General features: G+C 37.4%; 3 protein-coding genes and 1 long non-coding RNA gene across 5 annotated transcripts; 3 read left to right on the forward strand and 1 right to left on the reverse strand.

The window, feature by feature from the left end:
* Nucleotides 1-771: 771 nt before the first annotated feature.
* Nucleotides 772-2,765, forward strand: LOC103861139 (plant UBX domain-containing protein 5). The gene is made up of 4 exons (XM_033288885.1): nucleotides 772-1,527; nucleotides 1,664-1,970; nucleotides 2,042-2,137; nucleotides 2,220-2,765. The coding sequence occupies exons 1-4, from the start codon at nucleotides 1,010-1,012 to the stop codon at nucleotides 2,592-2,594; spliced, it is 1,296 nt and encodes a 431-aa protein (XP_033144776.1). The 5' UTR covers nucleotides 772-1,009; the 3' UTR covers nucleotides 2,595-2,765.
* A 245-nt stretch (nucleotides 2,766-3,010) lies between these two features.
* Nucleotides 3,011-5,389, forward strand: LOC117133021 (serine/threonine protein phosphatase 2A 59 kDa regulatory subunit B' gamma isoform). Its single transcript, XM_033288878.1, has 3 exons — nucleotides 3,011-3,368; nucleotides 3,477-4,697; nucleotides 4,771-5,389. The coding sequence occupies exons 2-3, from the start codon at nucleotides 3,609-3,611 to the stop codon at nucleotides 5,149-5,151; spliced, it is 1,470 nt and encodes a 489-aa protein (XP_033144769.1). The 5' UTR covers nucleotides 3,011-3,368; nucleotides 3,477-3,608; the 3' UTR covers nucleotides 5,152-5,389.
* On the reverse strand, nucleotides 5,181-7,582 carry LOC103860777. The gene is made up of 2 exons (XR_004456854.1): nucleotides 7,360-7,582; nucleotides 5,181-7,199 (listed from the first exon to the last, which is right to left on the reverse strand). It is a non-coding gene; the product is annotated as an uncharacterized LOC103860777 (long non-coding RNA).
* Nucleotides 7,583-8,831: 1,249 nt separating this feature from the next.
* LOC103860778 (ribonuclease 3-like protein 3) lies at nucleotides 8,832-12,688 on the forward strand. 2 transcript variants are annotated; one of them, XM_009138444.3, is made up of 3 exons: nucleotides 8,832-9,483; nucleotides 10,054-10,197; nucleotides 10,306-12,688. In XM_009138444.3, exons 1-3 carry the CDS (start codon nucleotides 9,037-9,039, stop codon nucleotides 10,567-10,569), a joined length of 855 nt encoding a protein of 284 aa, XP_009136692.1. In that variant the 5' UTR covers nucleotides 8,832-9,036; the 3' UTR covers nucleotides 10,570-12,688. The 2 variants fall into 2 exon arrangements, with proteins under 2 accessions (XP_009136692.1, XP_033144790.1); XM_033288899.1 differs by having other exon boundaries at nucleotides 10,054-12,688.
* The last annotated feature ends 2,449 nt before the right edge of the window (nucleotides 12,689-15,137 follow it).

A 15,137-nucleotide genomic window follows, 5' to 3' on the forward strand; every position in this document is an offset into this window, starting at 1 on the left:
AATTAAGAAACCGGGATTAATAATGGTCTTGTGTGAACAGGAATGCCTTTCCAAACAATTATGAATATATGCTTTCATCATTAGAGGATGTGGATTTAGGATTTAGTAAGGGTTTTACTTATTTTGATTAGGAACTTAAATTTTAAATTAAAACATTATATGATCTAATCGCTTTTGTATTTAAATGTTGTATTTGGATGAAAATGTTTAAATATTGTTATTTTGAATATTTTTCATCTGGATGCTGCATATGGCTAAAACATCAAATGCATTACAATTCTTAATATATATACTCATTTAGTTGGGGGTTGAAAAGACTGGTGAAGGAAATGATGGAGAAACTCTACTCAATATATCTTGATGCAGATGATGCAATAGATTCTATAAGCAAAACAATGTATGGAGATGCTAGCAAAAGTTTTATTGCGGGTAAATGAAACTTGTTACAACTCTGTTTTTTCAGGATCTACCACGATAGGTTTTGAGTTTTGTATAATTAGGTCATGGGCGATGACTCATTGTTGTTGCAGTGGACGAACTTGAAGCATTGGTTAATGGACTCTTTGACTGACATAAACCTGAGCCTGATTATTAAATGCTCACTTTGTCACAAGGCAGTGAGTTCTTTTATAAATTTTTGTTTTTTCTTAACACAATTATAAATTCTTGTTTTTTTAAAAAAAATTTGCAAGCAACAGATTGTTGTACTTCTAACGTGTTTGCTTTACTGAGAATTTCCATTATAGAAAATGAAGATTGAGAAAAGGCTGAATAGGTTGTTTTTTCATCCGCAATGAAAAGGCTTTTAAAGCCTTTGGGCCATGTAAGATTGAAATCGTTACTAAAACAATTCTAACGACGTCGTCCCCAAAGACAAGAAAGGAAGCTTGACGGTTGGAGAAAGGAATATATTCCGATTCCGAAGAATATAAATATATATCAAAACAGACGAAACAAAACAAAAAAAAAATCAAAAAGAAAAACCTAAACAAAATATCAAATCAAAACGATGGAAGAAAACAAGACGACGACGACGGAGATGAACGAGAATCTGATCACCTCCTTCCTCGAGATCACATCTTCATCACGTGAAGAAGCTACTTTCTTCCTCGAAAGCCACCGCTGGGATCTCGACGCCGCCGTCTCCACCTTCCTCGACACCGACGCGACAGCCGCCGCCGCCGCCGCAGACAATCTCCCAGCTGGTCCAAACCCTAGTTTACCTCCTCATTCGATCCCCGCCGCGTCTCCTCACTCTCCGGATTACTCTCCGTCTGAATCCTCCCCTTCTCGCTCGCGATCTCCCTCTCCCCCTTCCCGCGACGCTCCCTACCGTCTCCGATCGAAAGCCGCCGCCGCCTCCGCGAATCAAGGAGCTGGTGGTAATCCTTCGGGAAGCCGGAATACTAGGAGCCGTCAACAAGCTGGGAACATCCGTACGTTCGCCGATCTGAACCGTTCCCCCGCTGACGGCGCGGATAGTGATTCCGACGAAGGGCAAGAGTACTATACTGGTGGACAGAGGAGGTAGATCCAATCATGTTTATATAGTGAATGATCATAAACTGAGTAATGTGGAATCTTGATGGAGAATTGTGCTATTGATTGTTTGTGTTAAGCTTCTCTTTAGCTAATGGATTTGTTTTTTTTGGATTGGGCCTAGTGGGATGATGGTACAAGATCCTACTAAGAAAGCAAAAGATGTTGATGCACTCTTTGAGCAAGCTAGGCTTTCAGCTGTGGACAGACCTGTTGAGCCATCGAGATCAGCTTCTACAAGCTTCACTGGAGCTTCTAGGATGTTATCTGGTGAGCCTGTTCCCTCTGCTGCTCCTCCTCAGCAGCAGCAGCAGCAGCAAGACCAGCCTCAGTTGGTTATGCACACCATCACTTTCTGGAGGAACGGTTTCACCGTTGATGATGGTCCTTTGAGGAGTTTTGAGGACCCTCAAAACGCTGCCTTTATGGAGGTATTGACCCAAATGTTCTCTCTTTCAAGGTTGAAATAGGAATCCTTATCATATATGTTATGTCTTTGCAGAGCATTGCGAGCTCAGAGTGCCCTCGTGAACTTGAACCAGTAGATAGGAATATCCGTGTTCATGTTGATCTCGTCAGGCGTGACGACAACTACATAGTAACTCTCATTCCCTGTTCTCACTATAATACTCTGTACTCAACTTGTCAAGGATTCTTATTCTGTATCTCTTGACACGCAGGAGCCACCGAAGCCGAAAAATTCATTCCAAGGTGTGGGAAGAACGCTAGGAGCGAGCGGATCCGGATCAGCTGCGGTAGAACCATCCGCGCAAATGAACACCGCGCCAGTGCCATCAGTAGGGCTAGTTGTGGACCAAGCAGCACCAACAACTTCGATCCAGCTAAGATTGGCGGACGGGACACGCCTTGTATCGAGGTTCAACAACCACCACACGGTGAGAGACGTGCGTGGGTTCATCGACGCTTCGAGACCCGGTGGGTCCAGAGAGTATCAGTTGCTAACCATGGGGTTCCCTCCTAAACAGTTGAGAGAATTGGACCAAACCATCGAGCAAGCTGGTATAGCTAACTCGGTCGTCATCCAGAAGTTCTAGGCTTTTTATTCAGATTCAAAGACCCATTCAGTTTATGTCTTTCTTTGCTTGTTATCATCAACGACTCAACTATTTAGTCAACGTTAGGATTTGGATAATTTGAGAGAATCATCAAAATCTATTTCTTTTTTTAAAATTTACTTTCTGTGCAAAATCAATCTCTTATGCTTCTACAGTTTATATTCCAAAGTTTGAATAATAAAAAATTCAATAATTCAATTTGAAATGGTGACTCAACTACCGTAACCTTATTTAATAGTCGTATAATAGAAAAGAAAAGAATAAAGCAATTATATGAGTTTGGGACTCGTGAATTGACGAATAGACCAGTTGCAGCTTAACCTCCACACACATAAACGCTTCCTGAAAATCAAGGTCAAAAAGGTAATTATACATAACTTCCCATCTGTCGATTCTCATTTTTCTTGTTATCTTCAAAAAACTTTATATTTTTCGTAAATTAAAATTAGTTTTCTCTGTTAATCGAAATCCAAAAGAACGACAGAGATTTTTCACAAACAGAAGAAGGGAGAGAGATAGCGAGAGTCGAGAGGGATCTATTTTTGTTTCATTACAACCTTTTAATCTTCATCTAGTGTTCTGTTACTTCTGTACCTTCCCAGATTAAATTCTGTTAGCTGCTGTGCTTCGTTGCCGTGTCCCCTGCGTTCTCTCTCTCTAGCTCGATTCAGGTTGAAAGAGAAAGATCCTAATCTTGCTCGCATTTCTTAGGGTTTGAAATGGCCAGATCTCTCTCTACTCATCTCCCTAATTGTAAGCTCTCCCAAGTTTACTTCTTTTTCCTTCTTTCGATCTTCAATTCAAATCCGCTAGTTTCTACTTCCTGACTTTTCAATTTTTTGATTCATGTGGTGTATGCAGGGCTGTTTAATGATTAGTTTTTTTTTCCCAATTAGAAACAGTAACATGACGAGTTTAACTGGTTTACACGACACAAGTGATTCTTAAGCAAAACAAGGAGAGGGTTCTGTCCCTTTTTTTTTTGGTAGAGATATGATTAAGCAGATATTTGGGAAACTACCCAAAAAAACTTCCAAATCATCATCCCATCCAAACGGAGAAGGCGGCGTTAATCCATATCACACCCCTCCTCCAACCTCAAACAGACCCAATGGCGTTTACGAGCCTCTCCCTAGCTTCAGAGACGTCCCCGCCTCCGAGAAACCCACTCTCTTCATCAAGAAACTCACCATGTGCTGCGTCCTCTTCGACTTCACCGACCCTTCCAAGAACCTCCGAGAGAAAGAGACCAAAAGACAGACTCTACTCGACCTCGTCGACTACATCGCCACCGTCCCCACAAAGTTCACCGACGCCGCGATGCAAGAGATCTCAAAACTCGCCGCTATCAACCTCTTCAGAACCTTTCCCACTGCAGCCAACCACGAGAGCAAAGTCTTGGAAACGCTGGACGGTAATGACGACGAGGAGCTTGCGTTGGAGCCCGCCTGGCCTCATCTCCAGCTCGTCTACGAGCTTCTCCTCAGATTCGTCGCCTCCTCCATGACTGACGCCAAGCTTGCGAAGCGATACGTGGACCACTCCTTCGTCTTGAAGCTCTTGGAGCTCTTTGACTCCGTGGACCAGAGAGAAAGAGAGTATTTAAAAACCATCCTCCACCGGATCTACGGTAAGTTCATGGTGCATCGGCCTTTCATCAGGAAGGCCATCAACAACATCTTCTACAGGTTTGTATTCGAGACAGAGAGGCATAACGGTATTGCGGAGTTGCTTGAGATTCTTGGGAGTATAATCAACGGTTTCGCTTTGCCGTTGAAAGAGGAGCATAAGCTTTTCTTAGTCAGGGCGTTGATGCCGCTTCATAGGCCTAAGTGTGCTGCTGCGTATCATCAGCAGCTTTGTTATTGTATTGTTCAGTTTGTTGAGAAAGACTCCAAGCTTGCTGATACGGTCGTTAGAGGGCTGCTAAGGTATTGGCCTGTGACTAATAGTTCTAAGGAAGTTATGTTTCTTGGTGAGTTGGAGGAAGTCTTGGAAGGTACTCAAGCGGCTGAGTTTCAAAGGTGTATGGTTCCTTTGTTCCGTCGAATCGCTAGATGCCTCAACAGCTCACACTTTCAGGTGTGTTTCTCAGTTTGTAAGTCAATGTTACTTCAGTGACTTGTTAGATTCATTGTTGTTTATTTCTTGTTAGGTGGCTGAAAGAGCTTTGTTTCTGTGGAACAACGATCACATAAGGAACCTGATTACTCAAAACCTTAAAGTGATAATGCCAATCGTGTTCCCGGCTATGGAAAGAAACATGTGTAGCCATTGGAACCAGACGGTGAAGAATCTGACTTTGAATGTGAGGAAAGTATTGGCGGAGACAGACCAAGCTCTGTTTGATGAATGCTTAGCCAAGTTTCAAGAAGATGAAGCGAGTAAAGCCGAGGTTGCAGCCAAACGAGAAGCAACTTGGAAGCTTTTGGAAGACTTGGCGGCTTCTAAAACCGTAAGCAGCGAGGCAGTGCTGGTCACAAGGTTTACATCTTCGGTTACTATTACTACCTCAGGGAAAGCTTCTGGTAGTTGAACACTCTTTCTACTTCTTTGTTTATCAACAATGCTTTCAAAAGATCAAGTAGAGTTGAATCGAAGGCTGGATTCAGGGGTTGTTAAATTGTTTGTTGATTCTGATCTCTTTTAATATTGTCAGCTCTTAGAGGTGAAAGACCAATGTCTTGTAAGAAAAATATGGTTCTATAGATTATAGTTCTTGAGAGGAATGTTATTTGTATTGTATTGTGGAATGAAAGTGATCTTTAACTGTTTTGGTAAAAAAAATATACATATGGAATCGTATAAACAGTAGCGATTTTATAAAACTTATTCGAAATTATTATTTCTTTGTTCTTAGCCAATGAATGAGTGGTGTTCAATGACAATTGTCAAAGGAGACACAACAAGCCAACTTTAGTTTTACAAAGTCAAAGTCAACTTGTTTATTTGTTTCCATCTCAAAGTTGTAACCTGTTGGCATGACGTTTATTCAAAGATTCCTTGTTTGCTAAAAGGACTTCTAAATTAACCCAATTTGCAAATACTATATTTCTTTTTCTTGTTCTTATATATTGCAAGGTTCAACATGTCTTTTTTTTTGTTTTGCTAAAATTTGGTGAAGGTTCAACATGTCCCAAATTTTATTTAAAAGATAATAAATCTAAACAAGTTTTTAGATATGTCAAGTATATTCATTATCTTTTACCAAATCAAACTTAGCAATATTTTTGTAGCTACTTAAATAAGTTTACTTTAAGATGATACAATTTCATTATTTTATTCTTTTCACTATACTCTTTATGAAAAAAAATTAAAATATATAAAAATATTTATTTATTTTTGTTTCGTGGACATCAGATAATATTTATTTTAAATAAAGGAAATTTATGACATTGTCACGTTATTCCTTTTTAATTCTTAGAAGTCGTAAATAACTTAAAATAATTATTGAGAATCTACTACTATTTATAATAGACTAGGGCAAGCCCGGGCTACGCCCGGGAATTTTATTTATTTTTCTAATTAAATTTATTATAGTATTTATATTTATGATACATATATGTAAATGGTAAAATGCATATCATATATAAATGTTTTTAGTTTTTCAAAATGTCAAAATTTACTCATCTCCTAATGCTTTAAAAATTATTGTATTTTGTTAGATATTTAGTTATGTTGTTTTATTGGCTATCACTGCATGTAAATATATGATCCTAATTTTCTAAATAGTATATTTATTGTCTAAATAAAATTTCGTGATTGTGTAAAATATAACTGTATAAAAGAAATAGGTAAATTATAACTAAAACAATAGAAGTTTTTTTGGTGTTAAAAACAATAGAAGTTAAACACATGTGTACATTTAAAAGTTGTATGCTTCTTGTACGCATACAATGTCAAAGATCCTATAATTTTATCTTCATCTATTTGGATAAATAGATATGATTGTAAAAAAATAAAAATAAATATTAAAAATTTCAAAATAAAAAAGAGTTATTTGGTCATTTTATTTTTTGAATGCTATCTTTGTGACAAAAACCTAAAAAGGACTATTTGAGAGAATTACCCAATTTTTTGTAATTATGTTTTTCCATAACTTATCTCTATAATATTATTTGAAAAGTCAGTTTCCTATGTGTCGTGCTCCCGTTAACTCTAACAATGGTTGATTACATTGACAACTTTAATGAATTAAAAATATTACATTTAAAATTCTATGATTTATTTATTAATTTAATTTCCTTTTTTAAATTTTCGAAAACCATAAACATATAATAAAAAAGGAATTTTTTATAAAGTTAAGAAAAAACGAATGACAAACGAAAATTCATACACTGTTGGACATGGAAACACAAAAGCTTGGTACGTTGAAGTCATCCACTTCTTTTTGGAGTATTTGCTGATGTAGTCACTGCCACTATTTCCGTACACTCTGTAAAGAGATCATTGTCACCATTACTGTCTCTACTTTGCTCTCTTCATCTACCTCATCTACCGCTTCTGCTAATTTGGTGAGCTCGCTTAGGATCAATCAGCTTTATAGATGACTTTCTCGGGGTGAGATCATTTTGAACTCCTTTGCTGAAATATGGGTGAAACAGTATATTTTAACCAGTCAGATCATACCAAATTCTTTGACAATGTCCGTGTATGTAGTATGCAGAAGAACAACAATCCTCTAATAAGGTAATCTAGATCAATCTTTGTTTTTCATACGTCTATGTAATGCTTGTAGTCATACCTTATTTGCAGCCAAGATAGGAAGGAGTGATGGTAGGGGCAGCATCACCGGCAGGCTTGAACTCCTGCAACTCCTTCAAGTTCAACCTTGGCTTCACCTACACTTTTGCTTCATAAAGCTTCTTTTTCCCAGCCCCAATGATCTCCAGGGTCAGATGTTACATTGTTTCTGCTTCAACTTTTTCTTTACCGTTCCCAACCAACAAAAATCCACCATTGCATTCTACTACCGTGAAAACCCAAACACCCAAAACGTCACTCAATAAATCCACTTTCAAAACATAATCATAGAGAAATATACAAAAGTACTCATCATCCCTACAGAACAATTTCTAAAATCCACACTTAACCCAGTGAAAACACTAAACATGAGAGACTACTCTTATAAAAAAAAACTATAAATTTTAATAAAAAATAAAAAAAAATGCTTGAATCTTCATTTTTCATCGTTGGTTTGTGTACTACTAATTAAATATAGATATGGCAAGACATAACGAAACTACTTACAATGTTGTAATTGCACAAAAAGCTGCTTTCTAGTACTGCCCCGTCTCCTGTATAAGCCCCCTAATTACTGCTTCACATCTCATCCAATGCAGCTCCCAAATTGACTCCATATATTTGTTATTTCTACTGATATCTCCGGGTACTTTCACCTGCATCAATTTCATACACACAAAGTTGTTTCAGACTCGAGTCAAATCTATTATAAGGTTAGGATACTTCTTTAAGACCAGAGAAGTGTTAGGTCAATATCTATCTATATGCCAATTCAAGACAGTGGAAGAAGATGGATTGATGTGCCAATTCCACTGATTGATGAACTAATTATTTATATGCTTCATCTCTCCTTACCGGTTACTGGAAGTGAGATGAAGAATTAGATATAACACTGGATCAAACAAATATCAAAACAGAGTAACATAGTTGAGATGAAAAGAGAGAGAGAGAGAGAGCACATATACAAATTTTATGAATATACAGAGTATGCTTTCAAGTCGGCGAGCAGATGGGAAGAGGTTGCCACTCTGGGTGTGTGGATTTGTGTGGATAATAAAAAATGAGAAGAAGAAAGTGATGGACTTTACAGAATCGAACTCCCTTTTTATAGGTGTAGATTAGCAACCATTGAGAGAGGAGGAGTCATGGGAGGAGAGGTTCAGTGGCGTTAAAGACAACATTAAATGTGTTGAGTGAATCCAATCGACAATCGTTACGCCTCCGTATCTTCGGTGGGAGTCGATAGAACATCTTTCTGACATTACGGCGCAGGTCAGGCTAACGGAGATGAAGCAGAGGTTAGACGGTGTACTGAACTTCTAACAATATTGGGCTTTATGATGTTTAGTTTGGCCCAACTTTAAACAAAAGATCGAGACAAACGAAACTCAACGCAAACGGAGTGACACGCGTCGTCTTCTCCTCACAGAATTTGATGACGTGGCGCTCTCACAGGAGAGAGTAACTCTACTTTATATATATAGATATCATGAAATTGAATAACGATTTCCGTTTTTCCACGCTGATTGAATAATGAACAACTATATAAACAATATTGGAAAAAAAATATAACAAATATATAAAAGGGGTCAAAGAAACTTATTACGTACCCACGAAGAACAAGAACGAAAACAAACACCAAAATCGGAAAAAGACCGATCTTCTCCCTCTTCTCCCTATGGAAACGCAACTCTCAAACGCAGACGCTGATTCCCTCCAGCGACTCCTAAATTTGAGCCTCGGAGCTAAAGAAAACACCGCCAAAATCGTCAACGGATCACGATCCGCAAACTCCACCAATCCACAGTACCAGCCTTTGGACATCGAGTTCGTGGAGAAGATCTTGAACTACAAGTTCAAAGACAAGAGTTTGCTGCTGCAAGCGTTCACAGACGCTACGTTTGATGAAAACTGCGTTTCGTATGAACGCCTAGAGTTCTTAGGAGACACAGTCCTAAATATGGTTATAACCAAATATTTATATAATCGCTACGGAGATTGTTCCCCAGGTTTGTTGACCAATCTTCGAGCGGTCAACGTTGATACAGAGAAACTTGCCAGAGTCGCTGTAAAACATAACCTCCATCGCTGCCTCCGTCATAAGAAACCCTTGCTTGAGGACCAAGTAAGTTTCTTTCTTAAAACCCTAGTCATCGTTAGTTTTTCCTATTTGCTCTTTAAATTTCATTTATTACCTTCTGATCTTGCTAAACTACTATTGGTTGGTTGAATGATTAGGGATAAATAGTAAGTCCACGTCAATTATGTTCTAGACACGAGAATATGGTCTTCCATGGCGTCCATGTACTTGTCAATTTATCATTAATGAATTGTTTTCAAAATACTTTCACAAAGAATGTCATGTTGACACTTTTTATACTTATTAATGCAATTTATACTTATTAATTACCAATTTTGATTAATTACACCTATATAACCAATAATATTTTAAGTAAATAACACTTTTTATGCAGATTCTTTTTAACATCTGCATATCATTTATATTGACCAGAATGTTGTTCATGGAGAATTAGTATATTGCATCTAGAAACATAAAAGTGAAAGCGAACATCATAATTAGATATGAGTTGTTCTTTGGCAAAACTATCTCGTTCCTTACTCTAGATTCTAGGAATCCATTTGAATTTCCAAACTGCATATGAAGGGAGATCATGTGAAAGACTAATACATGCAGATTTTGGAATTTACAAAAGCAATGGAAACATATCCATTACACTCGCGTGGTCTATTGAAAGTCCCTAAATCTCTAGCAGACATAGTAGAGTCTACCATTGGAGCTCTATACACTGACTGTGACTCTTTTGAGACCGTGTGGAAGGTAATTTTGTATATGCATGATACCTTTCATAAGTATTCTTTAATTAGATTAATTATATACGATCTACTAATCGATGAATTTGTGTTTGATATTATTAACATACATAAGGTGGTAATGCCATTGTTGGAGCCGATAATATCTTTAGATAAACTGGAGAACCATCCAATGACAGAACTTCATGAGATGTGTCAGAAGAAGAATTTGAAATTGAGGTTCGACGACAGTACTTGGGAAGTTGATAAACGGGTTCTTGTCTTTATTGAGGATAAATTGGTTGGACGTGGACATCATCTTGCCAAGAAAGACAGTGCTAAAAATTGCGCTGCAAAAGATGCTCTCGACAATTTTTCCTATTTCTTTACAAAGATTTAATATAATTTATATAGTTTGTATGAAAAACTCTTTTTATCTTGAAAAGATTGTATTGTTTCTTTGTATTTGAATCAACGTGAATAAAAATAACAAGACTTTGGGCTACAAGCCCACCATGTCAAAATTTATCTAAAAATTATTAAAGGTAGCAATTGTTTGTTTGTGTTGGTTCATGGCCAATTAGTTAGTTTTTTTAAACAACACATGTTCAATTTCCTGAAGTGAATTTATAAACATGCAAGTGATAGGATTACCCAAGAAATAAACTGTTTCCTAATTATGTCTGAAGCCCTATATTCCCCCGAGTCCATTTGCTACATATATATGCTAGCATACATTGAAATGAGTCTCGAAGAGTGACAACAAAGGAGAAACATAAAACTCCCTTAGAAAGGCCCATAAGTATTGTTACGATATATAGCTTTGCCGATTAAAATCTATGTTTGATATATAGCTTGTATCTAGGACCGGCACTGTATGGTATATATCGGCTGTTGGCTGTTGCGGTGAAGAATTTGATGGAATCAAGTGACGCTTTTATCTCATCTATGCTATCTGCTTTATTCTCCAATCCTCATTTGCAACATTTACTCAAAACTCCCTTCGGATGTTTCAGATAGCTGAGGAGCAGCGGTTTGTGCTCAAACACAACAGTCAAGAGACCCTCTAACCGAGTGGGCTGCGGTGCCATGTGACCTCTACTATGGTCTATGGTTATATGGCATTGGCCATATGTCAACCTTAAGATTAGTAGGAACATTGTACACATCGCATACTTCTTCTTCATGATCCCAATAGAATCTGTAAAATCACTCATACAGCATCCAGGGGATAGAGAAGGCTTTACCTTTCTTGAAGCCTTATAGAAGTCTATGTCCATGTCTATCTTTATGAATACATAACTTTGTTATGTTTCGTTGATAGAACCGCTTACGTTTTTTGTGGGTCTTTATGAACCTCTTACATCATCCAAGGCTTCCTTCCTGGGATCGCTTTGAAAACCTTTCTACTTTTCCTCCCAAGAATATTGATGCAAACAGATTCTAAATGTTCCAGTTCATCAATGTTTTCCTTGGAAGCATAGTCACCGGGGATGCTTTTCACAGCTCAACTTCCTTTAGTGGGCCTATTGGGCCCATACTTGTAAATCCGTGATATATACTTAGGTTAAGCGATTACCAAGTCGAATTCACGAGTTGAATACGTGAGGAGAACTATATCTCCCTATGATCATCATCCCGGAACACTCATCTCTCAGCAGCTGTTACGAGGATCAAACTACGATGAGTGGTCTGTTAATATGCGATTGGCTCTTCAAGCCCAAATGAAAGTTGGCTTCGCATATGACTCCATTCCGCATCCGGAGCAGTATTCGGAATACTATGAAGATTGTTGAGCAAACAGTGCGTTTGTGATACCGTGGATTAAACTCACAATAGCGGAGACACTACGCTCCACCATACCACACAGTAATGATGCACACGAGCTGTGGCTCTATGTACAATGATGTTTCTGGCTATGAAGCATGGGGACGGGTATTTAGTTTCAGTATTGTCTAATTTTAGGCAGCTATATGATATGATTTTTATGTTTATTACTAATATATGTGCCTTACCCGTATCTGTAAATTTTTGGTTTTGCTCCCGTCCCCGTATCCGTCTCTGTGCAACATAGGTTTCTGGTGAAGAACGGACAGCATGTAAAACGTCTCAAAACAGAACTTGTGAACTGCTGTCAGAAAGGCATGGTGATTGAGGCATACTAGGGGAAAAGTTTTGGTCGAGTTTATCAGACTCTCAACGAGCTAAAACACCAGCAGAAATGCAAAAGGAACGTGAAGAGAATAAGCTGATCCATCAGTTTCTTATGGGCTTAGATATATATCTGTTTTTGGAGCAGTAGTGAAATCAATTTTTCTCTCTCTCTCTCTCTCGTGATCAACTACCTACTCTTGATGAAGCATATAGTGTTTTTACTCAGGAATAAGAATCAAAGCTAGCTGCCCGAATGAATGAAGAAAAATTGAGGGACAGATGAAGCATATAGTATGGCATATTAGTATAGTTATATGTAAATTATATAATACAATTGATAATATATATCCATAATTTATTTTTTTTGTATGATCTTAATACCCAAATGTTTTAATTTAATATTTAAGTTGTTTTTTTTTATTAAATAATTTGGCAGATTAAAATTTCTCTAAAATAAAATTTTAGAATACAATGTGTAAATTAAAATTCATTGGTGTATTTGGCAGATTTCTATGCTAAATCCTAATTATTACTTTTCTTAAATTTATTTTAGAGATATTATCACAATTTTAATTTTTTTAATAACCATCTTAATAATTAAATAAAATTGGAAAACGTTCTATTTAAAACTATATTACTGAAAATATTATTTATATTTCAAAAAATCTGATTTCTAATCATATAAAATAAAATTTTAAAAAATGTTATAAGAATAGATATAGTTACGATTTGTAGTATACATCCGAATTAAACAAAACCTTAAGATATCCAAATCAAACCAAAGTAAATAAGTTTTAGTATGTAGTTATTTCTTATAAATCGAAATACTAAGAAAACCAAAGAAAATGAATCGAAATTCAAATTAAACACCCTTAGTTTTTAATGGTTCTTACAATAACTGTTTTTTAATAGAGAAGATAATGTAAGGTACATGGATTGATTAATGTTAGAAAGTTGCTATGATGGTCCACTGTCGTTTTCGGACGTATTGTAAAAGATATAGAGTACCTCGTGGCCATCTTGGTGTGAGTACAAATGCGTCAGTATATAGAGTCAAGTCAATTACTGACTTGGGACCATATGTTTTGTTTCCATGCTCTCTGTAGAAACGTTCTCAGACTTCTCCCTCAGTGAAAGCTTCTTGAGATCTTCATATGTTCATATACAAATCATAGAATTATGTAGTTGAATCTTGAAAACCGAATTCTCTAACGAGAGAAAGTATTTTAATCTTACTGCAATTGCTGAAATGTGTACGTGTCGAGAAAACTAGCTAGTTCTCATATAAGGTTTTCTTGTGGTGATGTTTACGTCAATGACCTAAATATATATGTACAAAAGTTTGTAATTTATATCTTAATGACAAAGTAAATGCTAAGATACATATGAACACAATCGACACTAGGAGATATACACGAACATATGGAATATAGCTGTAACATCTCCTCCTCCCTCACTTTCAAGTTAAAGCATTGTTTTGCTAAGTTTCAAGTTAAAGCATGCATATCAGTATATCACAAATTTCCATCATATCAAGAAATGTCTCAATTCGCGATTTTTAAGAGATATCGCCCAGCTGAGACTGAGCAGAGATATGATGAGTTGTAATAGTTTTTGTTTTCATCATGCTTCTCATGTGTGAGCTATTAGGATAAGGAAACCATATTCACATTCATGAGCATATATTACATTAGCTCAATCATCTCAATCGTCTTTACTTCCGTATATATTCCTACCGTAAATATTCTCTATGTAATTGTATATATGATGAGCTCTGCTCTATCAATAGAATCATTCGATTCCATAAGCTAATATGGTATCAGAGCAGCTTTAGGTTAAACACCTCCCTTTTTTTTTCTTTTTTTTTCTCTTCAGCCGCTGCACCTCTCTCCTCTTATCTTCTTCTTCTGTCTTTCTGAAAATCACCATTATCTCTGGTTATTATGACAAACGACAGCTCCTCTGCTGAGACTACAACAGTCTTCAACGCTAGCGACCCTTCTAGCACTCTCCTCACCGTCAACATGTCAAACATCACGAAATTGACGAATGTTAACTACTTGATGTGGAGTAAGCAGATCAGTGCTCTCCTAGTAGGTCTTGAGCTCCACAGTTTCCTTGATGACACAAAGATGGCCGCCACCACCATCCTCAATGCTGAAGGCCAAACCGTCGAAAATCCGGCTTATACTCCTTGGAGACGTCAAGATCGCCTTCTTTACAGCGCTTTGATTGGAGCCATATCAACACCGATTCAATCAGTTGTCTCCAGCGCCGCCACAACAGCCCAGATCTGGAATCTCCTTGCCCAAACCTTTGGCAATCCATCTCGAGGCCATATCCGTCAACTGAAGAATCAAGTCAACAAGAGCACTAAAGGAACCAAAACGATTTCTGAATATCTCAGGCTCATCAAAACCAAAACGGATGAACTCGCCGAACTCGGTAAACCGATGGACTCTGAAGACATCACGGAGAATGTTCTCGCCGGTCTACCTGATGAGTACAAACCCGAGATTGATGCTATACATGGTAGAGACACAGCGATCTCATTTGCAGAGCTTCATGAACGTCTCTTAAAAAGAGAAGCAATGCTACTCTGTAAGGAACCTGCAGCAAGTCTTGACGTTCCTATTACTGCGAATCCAACCGACGCAAGACCTCGCAACTCAAACACGCAGAACAACTGGAGAGGTCCCAATCGCAACAACAACAATCGCAACTACTCCAACCAAAGCTCATATAACTCCAATCAAGGTTCATACAACTCCAACCATGGCTCTTACAATCGTGGCTCTCGCCCTTACTTGGGAA

This window comes from Brassica rapa, chromosome A03, assembly GCF_000309985.2.
Source record: "Brassica rapa cultivar Chiifu-401-42 chromosome A03, CAAS_Brap_v3.01, whole genome shotgun sequence".
In the NCBI taxonomy this organism is placed as follows: domain Eukaryota; kingdom Viridiplantae; phylum Streptophyta; class Magnoliopsida; order Brassicales; family Brassicaceae; genus Brassica; species Brassica rapa.